The 20,819-nt window shown below is 39.1% G+C and overlaps 1 protein-coding gene across 1 annotated transcript in view; it reads right to left on the bottom strand.

Annotated features, from left to right (window-relative positions):
• Nucleotides 1–411: 411 nt before the first annotated feature.
• Nucleotides 412–20,819, bottom strand: part of LOC105203758 (probable G-protein coupled receptor Mth-like 1) — a 153,650-nt gene continuing 133,242 nt past the window's right edge. The window contains exons 6-7 of the mRNA XM_026131404.2: nt 13,823–13,961; nt 412–2,682 (exon numbers count right to left, since the gene is read on the bottom strand). Coding sequence (XP_025987189.1) covers nt 2,349–2,682; nt 13,823–13,961 — 473 coding nt within the window. The 3' untranslated portion in view covers nt 412–2,348. The remainder of the gene's footprint in view (nt 2,683–13,822; nt 13,962–20,819) is intronic.

The following is a 20,819-nucleotide window of genomic DNA, read 5'->3' as shown; positions in this document are numbered from 1 at the left end:
ACGCGATCAACAGAGACTCTTTGCTATCTCGTCGATCTTGTATTAGAGAATTTTCGTGTGATGTTCCGCCCCCATTTTTTCCTTTTACGTAATATCGAAAGCTAATAAAATGGTTGCGAGAAGGATTTGATGGTTCGCATTTTACTTCGTGTCGGAAATTTTGAATCGCGATATTTTAGTTCGAGTTCGACGCTTTCGCACTCGAGCCACTTTCGCTGACGAGATATTGTACAGATGCCTGTGTAGTATCACAAACACGACGTGAGAAGAAGTGCAGAACATTCGAGGCGACGGGTGTTAATCCGGGTAACGCAAATGTTTGAAAGGCACACGTCTATTTCGATCTTTTCTGATATCTTTTAATTGTAAGTTACACACTGGAGTTCAGGCAATTATACCCATACGTAAGGCAATTATACCCATACGTAGAAATGTCAAAAGGATCCAATATTGCGACAGTATCGTTTGTCGTCTTAACGGTACTGACTGTGTTGTGCCAGTATCAATTCAATACAAAAGTGTAACGCTATGCCAAGCTCAGTTATGCCAACTGTCAGTGTTGATCCAACATTGGAAATAACGGATCAGTATAATAATAGTTTTATTGAGTCCACACGTGACTAAAATCGATAACGGAATTTGTTGAAATTAACAAAAAAAGAGAGAGAAATAAAACGCGTTGCAAATGGCGAGGTGACAGAAATATAGCTACTGCAAGGCTTAATTAAAGAACATAAAAGAAAGTACAGAAGAACAAACATTACATAATAAGACATAACAAAGACGTAAATTACGTATTTATGTAATGTTAATATGCACATTGCATGTACACCACATTCATTAAAAATAAATAATAGATATAAAGTTATGAATAAATGTTTTTAACAAATTCTGTTCCTTTTTTATAAATATATTGCGCGCTTTTAAAAATTTCGGCTTTTGTTGTGAATTTTTAGACATGCATTTTAGTAATATCACGTTATAAAATTTCTCAAAGTCCAAATTTAATTATTTTTAATTATTAAATAAAATGTTGCTAAATATTATTCGCTATAATTAACAAAAAACAAATTTGAATTTAAACATAATGAGAAATAACGGCAAGTGTAAGCAATATAATACAAATTCATTATTATGCTAAAAATAATAATACTTAGCATGTTAACATCACATCAATATGTAATATTGAATTTAATGTGTTATTTTAATATTATTATTATTATTTGTGTATCATATTAATAATATTTTCTTTTGGATACCGTGTAATTGGAGGAAACAAAGTTCAGTTCTATTTAGAAATTAGTACCTCGAATTTGGAGGTACTAGGCACATGATTAAGAGTGTGGATCAATGCTGGGCCAGTTGAATGTACAACATCAGCAATTTTTACGTGGGTACTACCATGTTTTGTATCGTGAATACCAGATCATCATCATCACTAGATATAGACCGCGAGTGCGTGTCCGGTGCCATCTTGTCGCCACCTGAATACAATCCGAAGGTTATAAGAATTAAAAAAAAAAACTTTTCTATCTGTTCGAAAAGAGTGTTCAGAATTTACCTGGAGAATCGGGGACGCCAGGCGTATTTTTATGCAGATTCAAGAAACCTATTAGGATACGCATCGTTCATAAATAATTTCTCTCTGCACCGTTGCGCAAAATTGCGCTATCGCGAGAACTCAGACAGCGAGAGAGTACAAAACACACTTAAAATACGTTCGGAAGGCTTCTAAACGTTTTCGGATGTTCTTCAAACATCTTAGGCTCGGGGCCTCCCACGGGCTCGCGTATTGTCTGGGAAATGTCAATAAGAAAACATTTTCAACGAGATCTTCCGACCTTTGCAGGTTCGACGACCCCGAGCTTTTGCCGAATCGATCTCGCAGAAATGTCCTCCGATCGATTAAAGTTCAACGTTATTACACGGCGACGCCTCGTTCGTATCGCCAACTTGCGGAGTTACATTACACGAAAAACGTCAACGACACCTCGCGCGCGAAGAAAAAGTGAAGTGATGAAAAGATACGATACGGTGGACGAGTGTCGTCGACGCAAGCTGCACAATCGTTCTCTGGTCTCCTGGTGAATGGAGATCACTCGTGAGTCTCTCCGTTACGACCCTTTCGCTCGTCGCCGTGTAAGTTTCGTTCTCCGTGAAACTTCTCTGAACGACGAATTGCAGCCGCGAGCTACCTCTCGGTAGCTGAAGCTAATCAAATCGCAATTCAAATCGGATTGCTTTCATCGCGCTTATCGGCCAACCAAACGCGGAAAACGCAAACTCGCACGTTCCTTACGGACAAAGGACACTCGTTCGAGGACTTTCGTAACGACGCCAGAACCATCCTAGCAAATGGTTTCCAACGGCGCGGTTTTGGTGCTCGGATTTTGCGTTACGCTATCGCCCATGCTAGGCATCCCGTGGCTGGTCGTGCTGTGGCCATTACCCTGCCTCCCGGCATTGGTCTGGGGGTTCCTGCTGAAGAATCTCTTGAGCGCTGCCCGGACCTGCGGCTGGCAGCCGACTGCAGCGAAGATTAGTACTCCCTGGAAGGCGTTTATCAGATCGGTAAAGTACCAGATGTACTGCGGTCCGCCGACAGCCCATGAGACAACGTCAGCCACCCAGGTAACGCCCATTACGATCACCAGTTTCATGCATATGCGGCCCAACGTCGCCCTGGAAGCAGAAACGAGCAGAAAAGCTTAGATGCGAGAAACGTGAGATGCTTTCGAGAAAATCGCGAGGAGCGTTTACTTGGAATTCTGAGTTTGCGCATCCTCGAGAACCGCAGAGACGGTTCAAAGTACAAAGACGATGACGGTAATGGAAAGTGCAATAATGACAATAGGACGTCGTGTCGGAGAGGAACGTCTGTAATTTCAGTCAAGCTATCGGTTAGTCCGCACGTGTGAACCGGAGAGGCCGCAGGCACGAAGGACCATGAGTGAAATTGATTGTAATAGCTCGGTTGACATTTCGCTATTGTTTACATTACAATCGTTGTGCCAGCGACGTCGCTCAATGCGATACTGCACAAGAAATTATTTATCGCGCTATGAGACTCTCTACCCCTGACGGTCAATAAAGCGATCGTACGCCTCGCTACACGTGACGTGCGTAATGAATGTAAATGGTACGCGATTAATCGACATTGTTTATTTGATATGCGAGATCGCTGCTTTGTCTCCTTGTAAATAATAGACGATCAAATAATAGGCAATTATAAATTGGCGCTTTTCTCATATTTAACTATTGACTTTTCGAAGCTTCCGTCTCTTCCATCCTCCATCCTCTCTTTTTCTGGAACTCACGGAAAAGATTTCTGGATTTAACGTTATTACTCTTCTACGTATCATAAAATAAAATTGGTATAAAGACAATAATATAGTCTCATTCGGAAGAAAATATTGTATTCTTAAATCTTGGTGCTATCTCATCTTGGAATAAAATAATTTTGGTGTTATCTCATTAATTTTCTCAGACAGATTAGACAATGGAAGCTTGTGGTGAATCTCACAATATTTTTTATTTAACAAAATAGATATGAGAAAAATTTGAAAAATGTACTTTCTGATCAAATATTACGAAGGTCCACAAGGGATCGAGCTGTTCACTTCGTAAGCACCAAAAATTTGCGTTATAATAAGCCGATTCTTATTCTAAATGTAAAAATACTATATATAAGCTGAAATTTATGCGTTATTCTCGTTTTAAAAAAAAAGTAAATCTTATTTAATTTGATGGAGGAGAAATTATAAATCTCATCTTAATATTGCTTCATTTTTATATCGCAATAAGATTAAGTACATCAAGAATACTTTTAGTCTTGTTATTAGAAAATCTTTCCTGAGAGGGTGACGGTGCACGAAACATGATTCGACTCGATTTTCGCGTTGAAAAATGAAAGAGCGAAACTCGCAATTCCCCGCGAATCGTCGCGCACTAGAAAATCTCGTATGGATCGTGATTGTCCGCCGCTATCAAACGAATTGATGCGAGCCACGCGAGCGAATGCGCACTCGCGCTGGCAGCATCGATTCGATGCGCGCTGCATCCGATATAATGTATGCGTCCCATCGCAGAAGGCACTAAAGTCAAAGCGTTATTAATGCGACCCGTCAGAATATTCGCGGCCCGCGTAACACCGTACCCTGGACGGTATCGCCAGAATTATGGCGTCGTAATGTCGTTCCGCGCGCGCGAGCCGGTTGGCGCGGCTCGGCGCGGCTCGGCGCGGCGCGATGCAGCGCGGCGTTATCCTGACGCACCGCGTCGGTCGCAGCCACCGAGAATTCTATTTTCGTTAGCGTTGCTAATTATTATGAACGGACCGCGTGCAGTCGCTCGGCCGTCGCGGCGTCGCGGGCACACGAAAACCCGGAGAGGGGGTCCCGGAGGGGAAACGGACGAGCGCCGAAAATAACCGCCGAGAGGACGGGAACGGGAACGACTGGGAACGATGTCGAGAATGATTTGGGAATCCCGTCCATCGATAGAGATGATCGGCGTTATCCTCGCGAGGGCGGTCTGCGGTAACTCGAGAGTGTCGGCGAACAGGCAGAAATTGATATAGCGGCAGTAAAGATATAGCGCGTGATATGTCGTTTCAATTACATGTCTTATCGCTGTAACGGTGTAAGGTGATGATGTCATAAATAAGCGTTGAAAAGATATAATCGTTTCCTAAGGGGGATCTAAATATCTCTCTTCTTTCGTTGCGCAGGGCTTTATATTTTTCCCAGAACACATACGTCGAAAAAATTGTATTCTCAATTTAAGAATATCCCTCTTATTTTTATAGTAATCTCTTCTAAAATAGGCATCAGAAGGACTTTCTTGATTTCAGTGGAAATCCTTCTAGACGATAGATTAATAGTAGATAATCTTAATTTTTAGGATGTGTAAGATGAGGCATTTTTTTATAGAATTAATTTATTCTAGGATTGATGTTCTACAAATATAAAAGAAAGTGTTATTTTGAACTTTATTGGAAGACGATATTGAACCTCATTAAAGCACATTGTTTTCCGCCGATTTTATAAAAGTTACAAACTCACAAAAATTATAAATACTGATATTTAAAATATGCATGCTATTTGAAACAATTAACTTTTCGAGCCACTTTTATTTTCTGATTCACTCATTATTTAAATATTTAAGTTTTTCAGCATCAAACATGCTACACTGCACTAATTAAAATGAGTGTAAAAGGCATTCATACGAGAGATATTTTGTAAAACTTTATTTTTAGAATGTAAACATTAATTAGCAATTTATTAATAACAAAAGATTGTATATATAAATATATGAATTTGTTGTTAATAAATTGCTAATTAATTCTATACTTTGCATTGCTAATTAATGTTTACTTTCTAAAAAAAGGTTTTAAAAATATCTTTCGTATGAATACACTCATTGTATGTTAAATTATAACGATGTAATTGTCGCAGACATTAAATGAAACATTGTCTGCATAGAATGTCGTCGCCTAGTTCGTAGAAATATATTTTTATTTGTTAAGAACGTATACATTAAAAGAGCTTGCAAAGTATATCGTCCTCTTATTTCAAGAATACCATTTTTTTTTCGCGTAGAGTAGCGCTTAAGTAGTCACTCGAGAAAACAATTTTTTCGCGTATTTGAATGTTACACGCTAATGTAACGGATATAATATTTCCGGGGTCTCCTACTTTACGAGATATAAAACAAAAAAAGAAAAACAAAAACAATTGTTCTCCACTCTGTGTACGCGTTTGTCGCATTTTCTGATATTTTTCAGCATTAATTGCGCACAGGAACAAGTTTTATTTGTTTTACTGGGAAAAAAAATAATTGGTCAAAATTACAAAATAAGTGGGCAGGATTTCCTCCACATCCTACGCAGTTTAAGTGCAGCTGAAGTTTAAGTGTAAAATAATTGCAACCGCAGGGAGATGCAAAATGAGTGCATCTTGTTTCCGCGATGCGAAGCGCGAGGGATCCTGTTTTATAAACGAGGTAATATTACGCTTCCGTCGAAGCTTCCGGCTGTAGAAAGCGACGCGATATTATCTTCGCCGGTGGCAGATCCGTACGAAAGTTTCGCCAGTGATCGCGAGTGAATAAACGAGAGACATTTCGGGGCATTGCTGAATGAATGCGATACGAATGAATGCGATACGATCGACCGTGACAGCTGTCGCGCGGATCGGGACAAAGCGCGACCGGAAGCGGGATGTGTGTATCGACTGGGGCGTGTGGACGCGGAAAAGTGCGATATAATTTGCGCGAGGGTCAATATTACGAGCGCATGGTGAACAACAATAACTGCAGGGAATTCCTGTGGGAAGAGCGGAGCGGGGGAGGGGTTAAAGTGCAAAGCGAACGAGGTGGAATGGTCCACACGGCGCTCCGTAAATATTGAATCCCCGTTGCAGCGTTCTATGCGCGGCGGGTCGGGCCGGGCGTGTAACACGAGACAATAAGGAGAAGGAAATGGGAGAACGAATGAGAGTGAGCGGAAGAGAAACGCGAGAGTTTCAGGAGAGGCAATGGCCTTGGTACAAAGGACTCGAAGGAAGATGTCCATTATCGAGAGGATCGAGAGAGAAAGAGCGGAAAAGGAAAACGCGCGATTCTCAAGCGATAGTCGTGCGTGGCTTTTTCTCTTTTGGCTGTCGTCTTTCGTCGTCGAGCAAACAAACCGAATGAAGTTGTTACACGACACATCTTGCACATATGTGAGAAAAATTCATTTTCCAAATATAGACAGTCACATTCTTTACCGTTTATATTACCGCACGATACAAACCGAACGTTCAGACATTTTCGCACGTCGGTTCTTTGTACACTAAAAAAAAAAAAATGTTTCTTCCGATCAAATAATTTTCTTTGATTTAGAGATAAATATTAGTATAAAATAATTGGTTTATAAACTTGGGAAATATCTTTTTAATCAAGGAAATAATATTAAAAAGAATATTTATTTGAAAATAAAATTCTTTTCAGTGTAATGCGACTTTAATCCTTTGCACGATGCAGTTCTGGGAGCTACACTTATCATCAAAGTTTTATCACTAAATCAACTGTTTCACGTATTTCTTTAGCCTGTTTGGTATCGCTACATTGCTAAAAGGTTCCTCTAACTAATAAATTATTTTTAAAACCATAGTTTAAATAAATAATTTGTAATTAATAATTATGTACTGAAAAATTTTCGTTTTTAGTGATTAAATCTGTTTGCATAAAATTTTTGTTAATAACCTACTTCAAAATTGAAAATGGTAGATACAAAAAAATATTTAAACAAAATAATTATTTACTCGGTGGTTTCTAACAGATTATTTGCTTGCAGTCAAGTTAAAAATTTATTTAAAATATTTATGCAAATAAAACAAAGATATAATTTTTAATTAAGTAATTTTGCAGTTCTAGAAAATATTTACTGTTAGACTATTTTTATATTCAATTAAAATTTTTAATCTAAAAAAATAATTTAATTAAACTTAATATTAGTTTGTTTGTTATTGTTATTTATTAAATATAAAAATCTATAAAAAATACAAAGTTATATACTTAAGATAATATGTCTATTTACTTAAAAGTAAATATTTTTACCTAAACAGAATAAATAAATGCTTGCATCACAATATATAGATAGTTTTGAGAAAATGTATTATTTTTATTTAAAAAAATTTTTCTCTCGGTGTATTCATTAGAAAAAAAGTGTAACAAAAGGTTAACGTGCTGCATAACAATATGAGGAACTATTAAGTGAGGAGAATAATCGACGTCACGCTTCGCGCTAAGATAAACCGCGATGAACTGTGATATTCCACTAAGATTTCGCGTTTCCTTGCATTTATAGAGCGACTTCGAATCCGTAACGAGGAGGAGCGAGAGTCGCGAAGTTATTATCTCGTTTAATCGACGGAGAGCAAAAACGTTGGATATTGGACGAGTCGCGCGAAGGGACGAGCTAAACTCGGAAGATGAAAGCGTGACGACGACGACGACTACGTCGAGAAGCGGCTCGGCGGCGGAGACGCGGACGAAAAACGAAATCTGAAATAGACATCCGCGGGAGCGTTTATGCGCGTTTATTCGTGGTTGCAAATAAATGTCAATCTTCGCGGACGGCAAGAATGGCGGAAGGTCCGCGAACTCGACGACGGAGTTAATTGACACGAGTAGACGGCGCGGCGCGGCGCGACGGCGGGGAGAAATTTGCGCGCCCGCGTCCGCACCCGCGCGACGATGACTTGGGAAATATCAAATATAATGCGGCTTGATGCGGCTAGAAAGGGTCGACGACTCGGAATAAAATTTTAACCATCGCCGAACCGCGTGTTTACCCGTCGTCAAGGCGGCTTTCGAAGTTTCTTGACGTTCGCGCGCAGTTAATCATTCATAAGCCATGCGGCATACGCTATTTTTAGACGCGAAGCGGACGCCTGGCTTTGCAATCAACGCTGCATGCAATTCGCTACGGTATACCGTTAGAATGCAATCATTGGGCTGCTCTCGGCAAAGGGTCACGGAAATATCCTTTCTTTCTGCAAGAACCCGCAGTCAGGTTCGCCCGTGACTACGGGAACGTACGGGAAATATTGAACAGAAAAGAGAGTAGGTACGTGGGGCAGATAAATATAAACAAGTTACGAGGGAAGTGTATGTCCTCGCTGCAATTGCGATATAAAAGTGTGTGGGTGTAATAAAACGGACGCGTCCGCGCTTGTACATCTCGCTCGCGATTCCCGGTGTACTTCCTTTCAAGAAATCCCCGTCACGGGGGAAACGTAAGAGGTACGATATACCGCGAGAGAATCCTTCTTTCCGCGATTTAAGCGCGAAGCCACGAAGTGCCCGGCTTAAGGGCGACAGACGCGGAGAGGCAGGTATCGCGGAGATATACTGCCTATATATTCTCTCTTTCTCCGTTTCTTTACGCGAAGACCATTCTCGCGCGGTCGCGAGTACAGAGAGATACGCGTAGCGCGCGTCCTCGGACGTGCGGAGAAGGGTTGTTGGTATAAAATATTTTTTGCTCGTGAAAATCCGCTATCTCGACGCGCGCCGGGGCCGAGAAACCGAGAAAACACAGATCTCCACTTTGCGCGACCGCGAGAGGAAAAAGGGGATGGCAACGGCGGCGACCGCCGGAGACTTTGGACCGGCACCCGCTCGTCCTCTCCCGACGCGGTGACGGTTATTGCGAGTGTTTCAGACCCGCGTTTATGCCCCCGCGGCCATGTCGCCGTACGTGTTGCCTTTTGTCAAAGGATAATTCGAGCCGACTCCTCCTGCCTCTAGCGAACGTCAAATCGGACGGCTGACGACGCCCGTACGTTGTTTGGCGCCATACCGAAATTATCTGGCCAGCGCGGCCGGCCGGCCCGCGTGGGCAGGCGTGGGACGTCTCGAAATGTCAGAGGATCTTTTTCTCACGGATGTATATTACGTCCGTAACTGCGTTCCCGCGACACGCGCGTGGCAACGAAATATTGTCACTCCGAAGATAGCTGTGTTGCCTTACGTTCCGGTCATCGATCACCTTTAACGCCTTTAACTTCGTCATTACTAATTTGTAACGTACCAAACATTTATTCGTTGTCCGAAACGTAGGAGAACCTTCAAAGAAAAAAAAGAAAAAAAAAACACCTACATTTATTTCGATGTTTACGAGCATATTTATTTATTTTAATTGCGACGCGTGTGTATTCGTTGAGCTGTGAGATCACAGCTTTACCGAGTCTCCAAGCTTCAAACTGACATAAAATATAACATAAAATATAACGTAAAGCGATGAAAATAAAATAATATTACTCCGCGTATTTCAGCCAAGAAAGATTCGGGGTATCGATATTGGTAACAATCTCGCATGCGCTCGTTATTTATAAATAATAAAATGAAATAGAAAGATACGTCAGTGAACGAGCACGCTCTATTTCTATTGTGTTACGAAATTAAAGTATATATCCTTTTAATTGCTCGTTCACTGTTTATGTTCTTTCTATATTCCATCTTTCTATATTCCGTCGATATTGATATTTATCTTATTCTTCTGCGATGACAAACCAAAATCATTGCAATCTTGGATGTTGAATAACAAAAATTATATTCTCATAAACACCACATCGATGTATGACGCTCGCTGGTTTTCACAGGGCAATTTATCTACGTCGCGGTGTCCCGGAAACTATGCAAACGTACGTGCAATGAACGAAATCCGTTCATGGAAGGTATAGAACAAACTTGGGATGAGGCGAAATCTGCATATGCTATTACGTTTTCTTTGCCAACAATGGACGTATTGTGTTCGTGTACGTACATCGCGACGGGCAAATAGCGTCGTCGAAATCGCGAATTGGGATCGTCAATATCAATCTCGAATAGAGCGAGAGGATGTAAGCGAATCGAAGGGACGTCGAGCGAATGGAAAATAACGATTGCTTGATATCAGTCGGCTGGAAGGTAATAAAATAAACCTCCCCCTTGCGTGCGCGAAGTCTGCGCTCTATAAAAAGAATCTGTACGCCTGGGCAAATCGGAAAGTACGAGGTGTCAAATACCTTTCGTCGTAAAAAAAAAAAAGAAAACTAAGAAATATTTTGACGCTCCATCGTCGAGGCGTTTGCGCGTGATAGCGCATGCCTGCGTCTCGGGCGTTTCGCATAGCGCGATAAATTACACATCTTGGTAAATAAACTTGTGAAATAAAAAATCTATTAAAGTGTATTTGCAAGGTAAGGAAGAAGAATTTGTAATAAGATAAGTGTACCGTACATAACTTGGTATCCAGTATCGCTGTTTCTAGTTATGTGACGAATCGAACAAATAACGTTAGTACGTCGTACAGGCTGACTTGCAAATAGACTGATCAGTTTGTGTATTCTGTTGTTGAAGTCAAAAGTTATAGAAAAGTTATATTTTTTGATAATATAGCCTAGATCAATAATGACACACACATCGATTGTAACGTTTCCTTTAGTTTCCTTTTATTCCTTTTATTACTTTAATTAAATTTTAATTCACCTACTAAACACCAATTTATGATTTTAAGGGCGAAAGCGAAGATAAGTCAATTATTTACTTAATAAATTGTTGACGAAAATAGTTTTTTGTGTACTCTTGTATGTTAATACGTCAATAAATGTGTCAATAAACTTGTGAATATGATATTAGATCACTTTAATATCAATTTTTCCAATATTTTTTGTGGAAAAGAAGAAAATATGTTCAGGCCATATGAAAGAACATAAATATGCATCCAATACAAACTAAATAACTTGTTTTAAAAAATCTTTATTGCACTCACGTAAATATTTGAAACCGTCCCACATTTTAAATTAACGTTTAGAAATGTTTTCTACTTTGACTTGGGTCATCAGTTTTTAATTTTGGACTCGGCAAAAAGTTAAAAAAAAAATTGCAAAATTTAGGTAAGCCATATAGGGTACAGTTGCCTTATTACAAATTCTAGCTCATATAGAATAGTGTATGAAAATTTCCAGCCGGCATAAACGCTCTTACGCTCTTTCGAGGATTTTTCTCAGCTTTCGCCACGCGTGTCCTTTCGTTGTCGTCTCAGCGCGACCAGTTATCCTTGATACTCAACGAGCATACCCAGGCGCCGTCCTTCGGCGTCCAAAATAAAGCGTCCCGTGAAAAACGGGAGACCGGCAGCGTTTCACTTGAAGCCAATAAAACTTGGCCGTTTCCGAGGCGAGAGTGTCGTTTCGCAGTCGCCGAAACGATCGGGCGTTCCTGTTTCTCGGCGTCCGTACGCAACGTCGCGTTTATTATCGTTGCATCGAAGCGCGTCGAAAACGGGCCCGTTAAACGCGGCTGTTGGCACAATTCCGGGAGATATTCCTAGAGATATTGCAGGGGGCATCGATTCTCCCGCGTGTGCGCGTTATCGGCACGTTTCGCCGTCTCTTCGCGGAGGGCAAATCGGAGCAATGCACTTCGTCTTCTGCCGAATGGTCCGTTCGCGATATTGCGAAACGACTCTCTTCTACTTTGCGCGTTGTAACGTTCTGACGCTCAACGTTTCCGATGTAACGAGCTTATGATGTGCTTCGACTCGACGTTCTCTTACTTCGTAAAGCGCACGTCTTCGTTCATTTAATTCTTTGTTGCGCTTTCTTTCTAGCGAATCTAATTTTCTGAAACTTGTGCGAGAGTTTTCGAGGTCGCCGAGTACAAATGTGAAAAATACAAAGTTCAAAATGGCGGTTTGAATATGACAAATTTTATTTTTTTTAATGAAGATAATGATTTTCAAGCATAGGTTATTTTAACCAAAATTTTACGATAATTTGAAGATAACTTTTCGAGATATATATATATATTTATTAATAACAAATTATTTATTTGAAACATCTTCTAAAAGTTGATTTATTAGAGAAAACTTTTAGCAATGCAGCAATACCAAGCATGCTAAAGGTATGCATGAAACAAGTGATTTATTGATAAAACAAACTTGGGTGATAGGTAATAGCTCCCAGAGCTACACCGTGCAGCAAAGGGTTAAACTCGAATTATACTGAGAGGTTTCCGTACGCCAGCCGCGGGTGTGCACGTTATAGATAAAATTGTGGCGTGTTCTAAACCGAATTCTCCGATCATTTTTACGCGACAAAACGCAATTGCCTCACGCACGAGTATCGTTTCACTTCGATCTTTAAATAGATCGCACAAATTGATCGTTCAATTGAATCGATTAATCGGACTCCGCGGAGCGAGCGAATCAAGTGGGATACGAAGATAAGCAGACCATCCAGTTCGCGCGAACGAGTTTATCTGTCTTGCACGGCACAAGGTCGCGGGTCTTTTAACTTTCGTTGCTAACAGTCGTTCCCCGAAAACTGCAGAAAAACGCGAGGAGAATATTCGTCAAGTCTCATGGTCGGAGGTAAGGTAAACGTTTGCGCGAGACAAAGAAGAACAGGCTGGCCGGCCGACGGACGCCGTACCACGACGACGACGACGATGTTCCGCGTGACGAGCACGCGACATGTGTGTTTACGAATTTCTCTCGATCTCGGGAGGAAGCTGCGCCGCAGGAATAAACGTTATTATTTTCATCGTGGAATGCCGGCGAAAGCCATATCCGTCGGTCGCAAGATTGGCGAACGTCTCGAGAACTGGCTGGCAACGTCGTTCAGCTGAATTAGGAGGAGCCATCAGCTGGCCGGCCCCGAGCCGTCGCTGTCTCGATTAATCCGACCAAACTACGGGACAATCCTTCGTTAATCCATCGATAAATCGGCTGGTTTCGAATACACGGCTACTCGGGGATACAACGTTCGCGAAACGTAATTAAATTCATGTCTGCTTGATTCCGGCATCTCCGCGTCTCTCTCTCTCTTACTCTCTCGCCCTATTTTCTTACTTTTCTTAATTAATATCACTGCAACTTTTTTAAATTAATTTCGCTCAACTAATATCGTTACGAAATAAAGTATATTCATTATTCCGTTAATAAGAGAAAGCGTAAATATGCCGCGAGCATTGTTAATGCCGTACATTGTACGAGACGATCGAATTTTACGATGCAGAGAAATTTATTTATTAGAGTACAAAAGCCTTTTGTGGCATGAAGAATAAATTGATATCCATAAAAAAAAACCGGTACCGTTTATTCCGTACAATTTCTTCTCTCTGATGAAATCCATTATTTATGAATAGAGAACGCAATATCGTCTTCGTTTAAAATAGTTGAAACATCATAAATTATTTCCACGGAAACAGTACTGAAAAATGAACGAGCAAAAGATATATTACCGTTCCGTTTTTTTTCTCAATTGCAATGAGGAGAATGTTTGCTTACCTCTCGGTGGTGCTCTTCACGAATTCGCCTTTCCAGAGACCGCACGTCAATTCGCGAGCGGTTACGGCGAAAAACATAAGATTTACTGCCAGCAGCACTCCGATCGGTCCAAAAAAGTACGCCAGAATTTCCATGTCACCTGCAAGGCAAAGAGGACGGATCTAAAATTCCGTGAAAGACGAAAAACCGCGTTGTATGTTTTACAACTATACAACGATTAATCTGCTGGCACATTGGAATAAATTATTGTCATTTTCAATTGTTTATTAATCTAAACATAACTAATAACTTTATTAAAATAAGATACAGAGTAAAATAGAAGGAAAGATATAGTGAATTAAAGGGAATTATTCTCTATTAATTCACGTCGTGAACAATTTTGTCCCGGCAAGAATCAATAGAAAACGGAAATATAAATATAAATGGGCATTAAATATAAAATTTCCGGAGGAACCAAACAACTAAGTTTAGAAATTTTCAATTTGTTTAAAGAGAGTTCTTAAAATATTAATCAAAGTCTAAAACTTTGTTCTTATATTTATTATATGTTTGAAGAACAATTATCATGTTTATACAAAGAAAAATATTATGATTTCATTAAAAGCAATTTGCAAAATTTTCTAAATAAAAAATAAAAAAAAAATTATTGCTTTCTTCTTCATCTTTATCATTATTAATGTTATAAAAAAAATTAATGTAAAATATTATGGAATAAATAGGTAGCAAATATAAAATTCTCGAAAGAACCAAACAAGTCCAGAGGTTTTTAATTTGTTTTCTTTTAAACGGAACTCTAAAAATTTTACATTAACCAAAAGTTAAAATTTTATTCTTAAATGTTCAGAAAAAATTACCATATTTACACAATGAATGGTTTAAGAATGAGAAGTTCTTTGTTTTCTAAGAATTTAAGTTTTTGGACTTGTTTGGTAAAAATCAAACAAAATTGGGCAACCGTACAATTATAAATAATATTTGTATCATGACAATAAATAGGCCTGACGTTATTCGCGAGAATAACGCGTATTATTTTTGTCGTATTAGCCTCTAAATTTCACGCGCAAAATGTTCAAACGGAGCCTACAATTCCTGTAAGTAATAATATCGTTGACGACGTTTACGCGATGAAAACGGTAGTAACGGGTTCCCTAGAATCCGTGTTCCGCGAGAAACGAGCGCCGATTTCTATTTTGGCTTCGCTAACGACCCACCGACACGAAATGGTTTTTGCACCTGGATTAATCATATGGCGGTTTTCGCCCGCGGGACCTCGGAGCGGACGACCTCAGAGTCAGGTCGATACTCCAGATTTTGAGCGGCGCAAAAATGATTGGCGTTGTCCACAGTTTCAACAATAAACTGAATGGTCAGCAGATTTATCTTTGCTATGTGAAACGTTACGCTGTTGGTATTAGAAAATACACAAAAAAAACCGCTATTCTATGATATTCATATGTCAGAAATAAAGGTTGATTTTCGACATTTCGACTAGCTGGAAGTCATTGCATGTATTATGAAACCGTTTGAAATGAATTCCGATCAGAATAATTTCATTTTTTTTAGAAAACACAATACATTGAAAAAAAGTTTTGTTGTATTAATAGGAATTCTCTTAGATTCAACCAGTACGTCTGTTCCAAAACGGACGAATCTTGTAGAAATTATCAAATTATAGTAAAATCTATCAAACGTTCTGATTATAATAACCCGAGTGTTGTTATAATAACCAGAAATTCCGCTTGGTTTCACCACAGAAAAAAAATTCTTAGTATCAGATTCATTGTTTCATATGTAAGCAAGAATATAAAATCTTCTTGGAAGAATTTATAATCTTACAACAGACATAATTTGCTTACATAAAGAGGAAAATTTTCATCATGTAAGTAAATTATGTCTGTTTAAGATTATAAATTCTTTCAAGATTTTATATTTTTGCTTATATACGAAACAATGAATTGTTGATTTGATACTAATTTTATTTCTATGCAGAAACACTCAATCATATAAGCTTTGTTAATATAATCGGATCATTTTTTCAGTGTAGAAATGTAGGAAATAATTTAATAATTCTCTTCAATCGGAATTTATTTCGAATAATTCCATAATACGTGCTTTGCTCGTGACCACATTTAATCATTATAAAACTCGCGCAATTTTTCCGTTCTATAACGGAATTACGCTGCGAAATTCTAATTTCGTCGAATCCATTTGGGGCAGACGCGAAAGGAAAGGCGCAATCTCGGAATGCGGAAGGCGGGCTTTCGTAATGCACGCGAGCGGAAATAGATGGACGGATTTATGACAAACAAATAAATCGTCGCGATGTCGACCTGCCGACGGACGCACCAGCGTGGTTTATTTTCTTGTCCGTATCGACGGGCGTGTTACGACAGAAAGAAAATAGGGGTGTCGCGCCGGCGGCGGCGATGCCGGAAGTCAGTCTTCGAACGAGCGTCCGAATGTGCAACGCGTCGCCCTCATTTGTTCTTAATTATTTATGACGCCGCGCGAGAACCGGTAGTTCGCGATCGCGAGCGATAATAACTAATGGGGCGAGACGCACTTTGTTTCCGTTATCCAATAATGTTCGATAGCCGATAACTTTGCTGCGGCGTCACTGCACATTTGTCTCTCCCTCTCGCGGATAGCGTTGTTTACGCACCAACCGGCCGCACACATCTCGAGCGATTAAATTTTTCCCTCTCTTCGTTGGAGTGGGTGCGCGCCATTTCCAAAAAGAATGTAATTACTCCTCGCACCACAATTGGTCGAGACTCGATCAATATTTTTTATTAAAAACCGTCATGAAATATACGAATATTACAATATTTCGTCTTTTTTTTATGATTTTCTAAAACAGATAAAATAATAAATTGTTCACTTTAGAATCGTTTAAAAGACAATGTGATGTAAGGTAATTGTACCCTGTAAGGCCTAAGCTTTACAATTTTTTCTAACTTTTTGCTGAAGTTCAAAATTAAAAACTGACCGCCAGATTCGAAGTAGAAAACATTTCTAAACATCAATTTAAAATGGGAGTTTCAGATATTTACGTGGGATAAAGGGTGCGATAAAGATTTTTAAAAAGTGTCATTTAAACTATTAAGCACTCAATATGGCCTAATTATATCTTCTTCTCTTTCACAAAGTGTGAGAAAAATAGATAATAAAGTGATGTAATGATATATTTATAAGTTTATTAACATATTGACATATTTATTGACATATTAACATACAAGAGTACGCAAAGAACTATTTTCAACAATCTATTAAGTAAATAATTGACTTATCATAACTTTCCTCCTCAAAAACCAAGTTTTATGAGTTGGAGTTTAGTAGGTGGATTAAAATTTATGATCTGAAGTAATAAAAGTACCGAAACAACACGAATTGTAAATTATATACAGCGTAAAGTATATAAAATATAGAGCTACAGTAAACTGCGGAAATAAATAATCATCACTTGACAGTTATAGAAAGCAGTAAGTTTCCTATGAAATATTAGATCATGAAAAACACAATCAAGAAAGTTCTACTTTTGATCTCACTATCAACACCTGAATACACAAACTGAGCAGTCAACTGTTGCAAACAAGTCACGTTGACAGCCCGTGCGAGCGTTCTTGGTTGAATTCATCATACAACTATTTAGAAATAGCAAGTGGGCCATATAGGGTACACTTACAATATTCTACTAGAAATTACACATTTGTTCTTGTTGTATTAAGATAGTTTTCAAAATTGTTCGCATTTATGCTAAAAAGTGTGCCAAGAGTATATAACTCGCGATCCTTTGAAATGCGTTTCGGAAATGCAGTAACAACGTTTCGGAAGTGCTAACGACCGGGGGCTTTTGTCTATTGTTGTCGCTGTTATACTCTCTCCCCCTCTTTCTTTGTTTTTTTATTTTTGTTTCTTTTCTGTAATTTATTATAATTTTCTCTTTATTTTCTTTATATTTGTATGTTCTTAGAAGGCACGTTCTAGAGAAGCGATAAACGCTCATTCATTCATTCATTCATTCGTTTCCTCCTTCATCTGCAAATTCTTCTATTTTCTGAGAAAAAAAAATGCTTTTCGCAAAATTATTAAAGCTCTATCAAAACATTGTATTATATTTAACGCGATAAGCCGGAACCTGGCGCAATCGAAGGACAAAAAAATAAAAGTAGAAAATCCAGTCGATTCAGAGAGGATGGTGGGCGAATGCGTGCGATCGCGCGATTGAGCGTAGTAAATTCTGCACGAGGTTGCAACAACGAGGGTATTCCGTAGCGATCACGCGACTGCCGCCGTGATCCCGTCGAAATTGTGTGCCCGCGCGCGGGAAAGGGCGGTGTGTGTTTAGCAGAAATCATGGTAAATCACGCGGGAGCGTGCGCTTGCTCAATCCAGGATCGGATGTGATCGAATGGGATCGGTTTCACGGTTCCACCTCTTGGTGCAAGGCTGCGCGATTCCCCTCGAATTCCTGGGATATGCACACGCTGGTACGCGCGCACGCTCGGATTTCAAGTTCAAGACATTCGTATCTCGTATCGTGTCCGTTTGTTAAAGCCAGATATCCGCGATACGAGAGAATTCACACTGCTCTACGTGCGATATCGTTTGATATCGCGCAGGCATGCTAAATTCCAGTTTATAATTAGACGTAGAATTTCTTTTATGTAAATATATTACATATGCACAAAAATATGTATTTTTTAGAACGCTTTTCCAATAAGACAAATTTCTTATTTTGACTTTATTTTCTAAAAAATATGCAATTTGCATAAGAATCCGATGTTTATAATGTAAGAACAAAAGTGTAAATGTGAGCAAAATTAAAGCCAGATTAATTTTATTCAAAGAAAGAAGTGTTCGTGGAATTGTGATTTCAGCGTAAAAACAGCGTAAAAAGCAAATAATAATATAATAATATTCCATTTCCACGTAATATCGGAAATGGAATATTCCTAAAATTTAGCAGTTTGATCACATTATTGGACTTTATATTATATTATCGACTATATTATTCTATGACAAGGCGTATAAATAATGCATGGAAAATATGTGCAATCACATGTGACCTTATAATTGAGTTTACGTAGCGGCGTTATGCAGAGCAGAATTTACAAGTTATTATTGTGTTTTCAGTTTATCATGAAATAATAAAATATTGTGCGTACAGCGTGCTTGACACTCTCTCTTTTCTTCTCTCTCTCTCTCTCTCTCGCTTTTTCCTACATAATGAAAATTGAAACAAATTGATTCACTTTAAAGCAATATTACTCATAATCAAAATGTGAAAAAATCATTACACAATATTGAACGCTGCTATGGAATAACAGAAGAATTTTGAGCAACAGTAAAAAACAGGATTCACACGCTAAGCCCGTTACTTTGATCTTTTATAATTTGGTGATAGAGACCGTGGCCGGAGAGCTCTCTCTCTCTCTCTCTATGGTCGAGTCGCTTTTATCGGGGTGATTCGCCCCCTTGCAGTGAACCGGTCCCAACGACTCTTCCAACCCCATAACTACGGATGCAATCTGCCAGAAACAGGCTTCCTCCCGTAGCCACTTATCGGCTACGTGGAGGCACCCGCGCGTCCGCAAACAAATCCATAAATAAAATCCTTAACGAACTAAATGCTTCGCGAGGTGGCAACACATCGCACACCCTTCGCGCCAGATATTAAATTGCGCCTGACCCAGTGGAGATTTTTCGAGGAGAATTTCCTCGAGGGTGCCTGAAGTTACGATGAAAATTCGAAGCTACTTCACTACGCGTCGAATTGATCGGTCATGGGCACCGAGAGACTCGATTTTTTTTTCCTTTTTCGCGGCGGATCTCCGCCCGATAGATTCGCGACAGAAATAAAGTGTCGGAGCAACGACCCGAGAAATTCCTGTCGCAAAAGCTGTACCTACGATATATAAAGACCAGGAGGTCATCAATATCATCGTAATATCCTACATTTTTCAGGCGATCCGCTAAAAAATTCGAGCGCGAATATTTGTCATGGGGCTCGGCACGCTCGCGAAATTAAATCTAATGTGATTTAGGGTAATGTGATTTAAACGGCGCGCGCGTAAGCTTCTCGCTATTTTGCGCTCGATATTTAAGAGAACGCTTTAAAGTTCTGCGGCGATGTTGGCTCTATAAAACTAAATATAAAAATAAACTTTGGTCAGCCCGCGTGCATCGTATACAAGTTCATTCTCCTTTCGTTTAGCTCGTCCATTGTTACAACAATGGCTCAATAATGATTCGAATCAATGAATAGTGATATCTGAAATTAATAATTGTTATGAAAAAAATTTAATTAAATTATGAAATTTTTATTTTTTCAGAGAACGCAATTTTTGATGAAAATTTTCGATTGACTTCAATTCGTTTACACAAGAGAGGAAAAAAATACAATGTAAAAATTTTTAACTATAATATGTAATATAAAAAAAAAATATATATATATATAAATCTGATAATCTATCGAAAAACAGCAATCGTGACAATTTATTTTTTTATTATACAGTGAAAAATCATCGTGCGCGTCGAAAAAGTTGTCCCACCGAGAAATCACGTTCGAAAACTATGCATACGCTACGCGGTAATGAATAGATGGTACACATAAAACCAATATGCAGTGCATATTTTTTCAGATGCGAACACGTCGGGCCGGTAAAACTTAAACGCTTAACGATTCAATAAAGCGACATGCATGCAAATATTCCCAATGTTTTCCTTACTGTGTATTTGTTAAAGCATTTTTAGACGAGGCAAAAATACGTGCAATGTCATGTGACTCTAATAAATACAAACAGCGGTCGTATAAACACGATGCCTGGCTTATATCAGATAAAGCAAAACAAAACAAACGCGAAAATTACAGACAGGCAACGAATTGCGGCGAAACCGAATGACCGAATATAGATTTGCGTTGTTCCGAACAACTGTTACTCAAGCTCCGTAACTTTTTATCGACGATCACTGGTTATTTTACAAGCCAACACGC

Source organism: Solenopsis invicta, chromosome 1, assembly GCF_016802725.1.
Source record: "Solenopsis invicta isolate M01_SB chromosome 1, UNIL_Sinv_3.0, whole genome shotgun sequence".
Lineage (NCBI taxonomy): Eukaryota > Metazoa > Arthropoda > Insecta > Hymenoptera > Formicidae > Solenopsis > Solenopsis invicta.
Note: the sequence above shows the minus strand (reverse complement) of the source record. Positions and strands in the feature narration are given on the sequence as shown.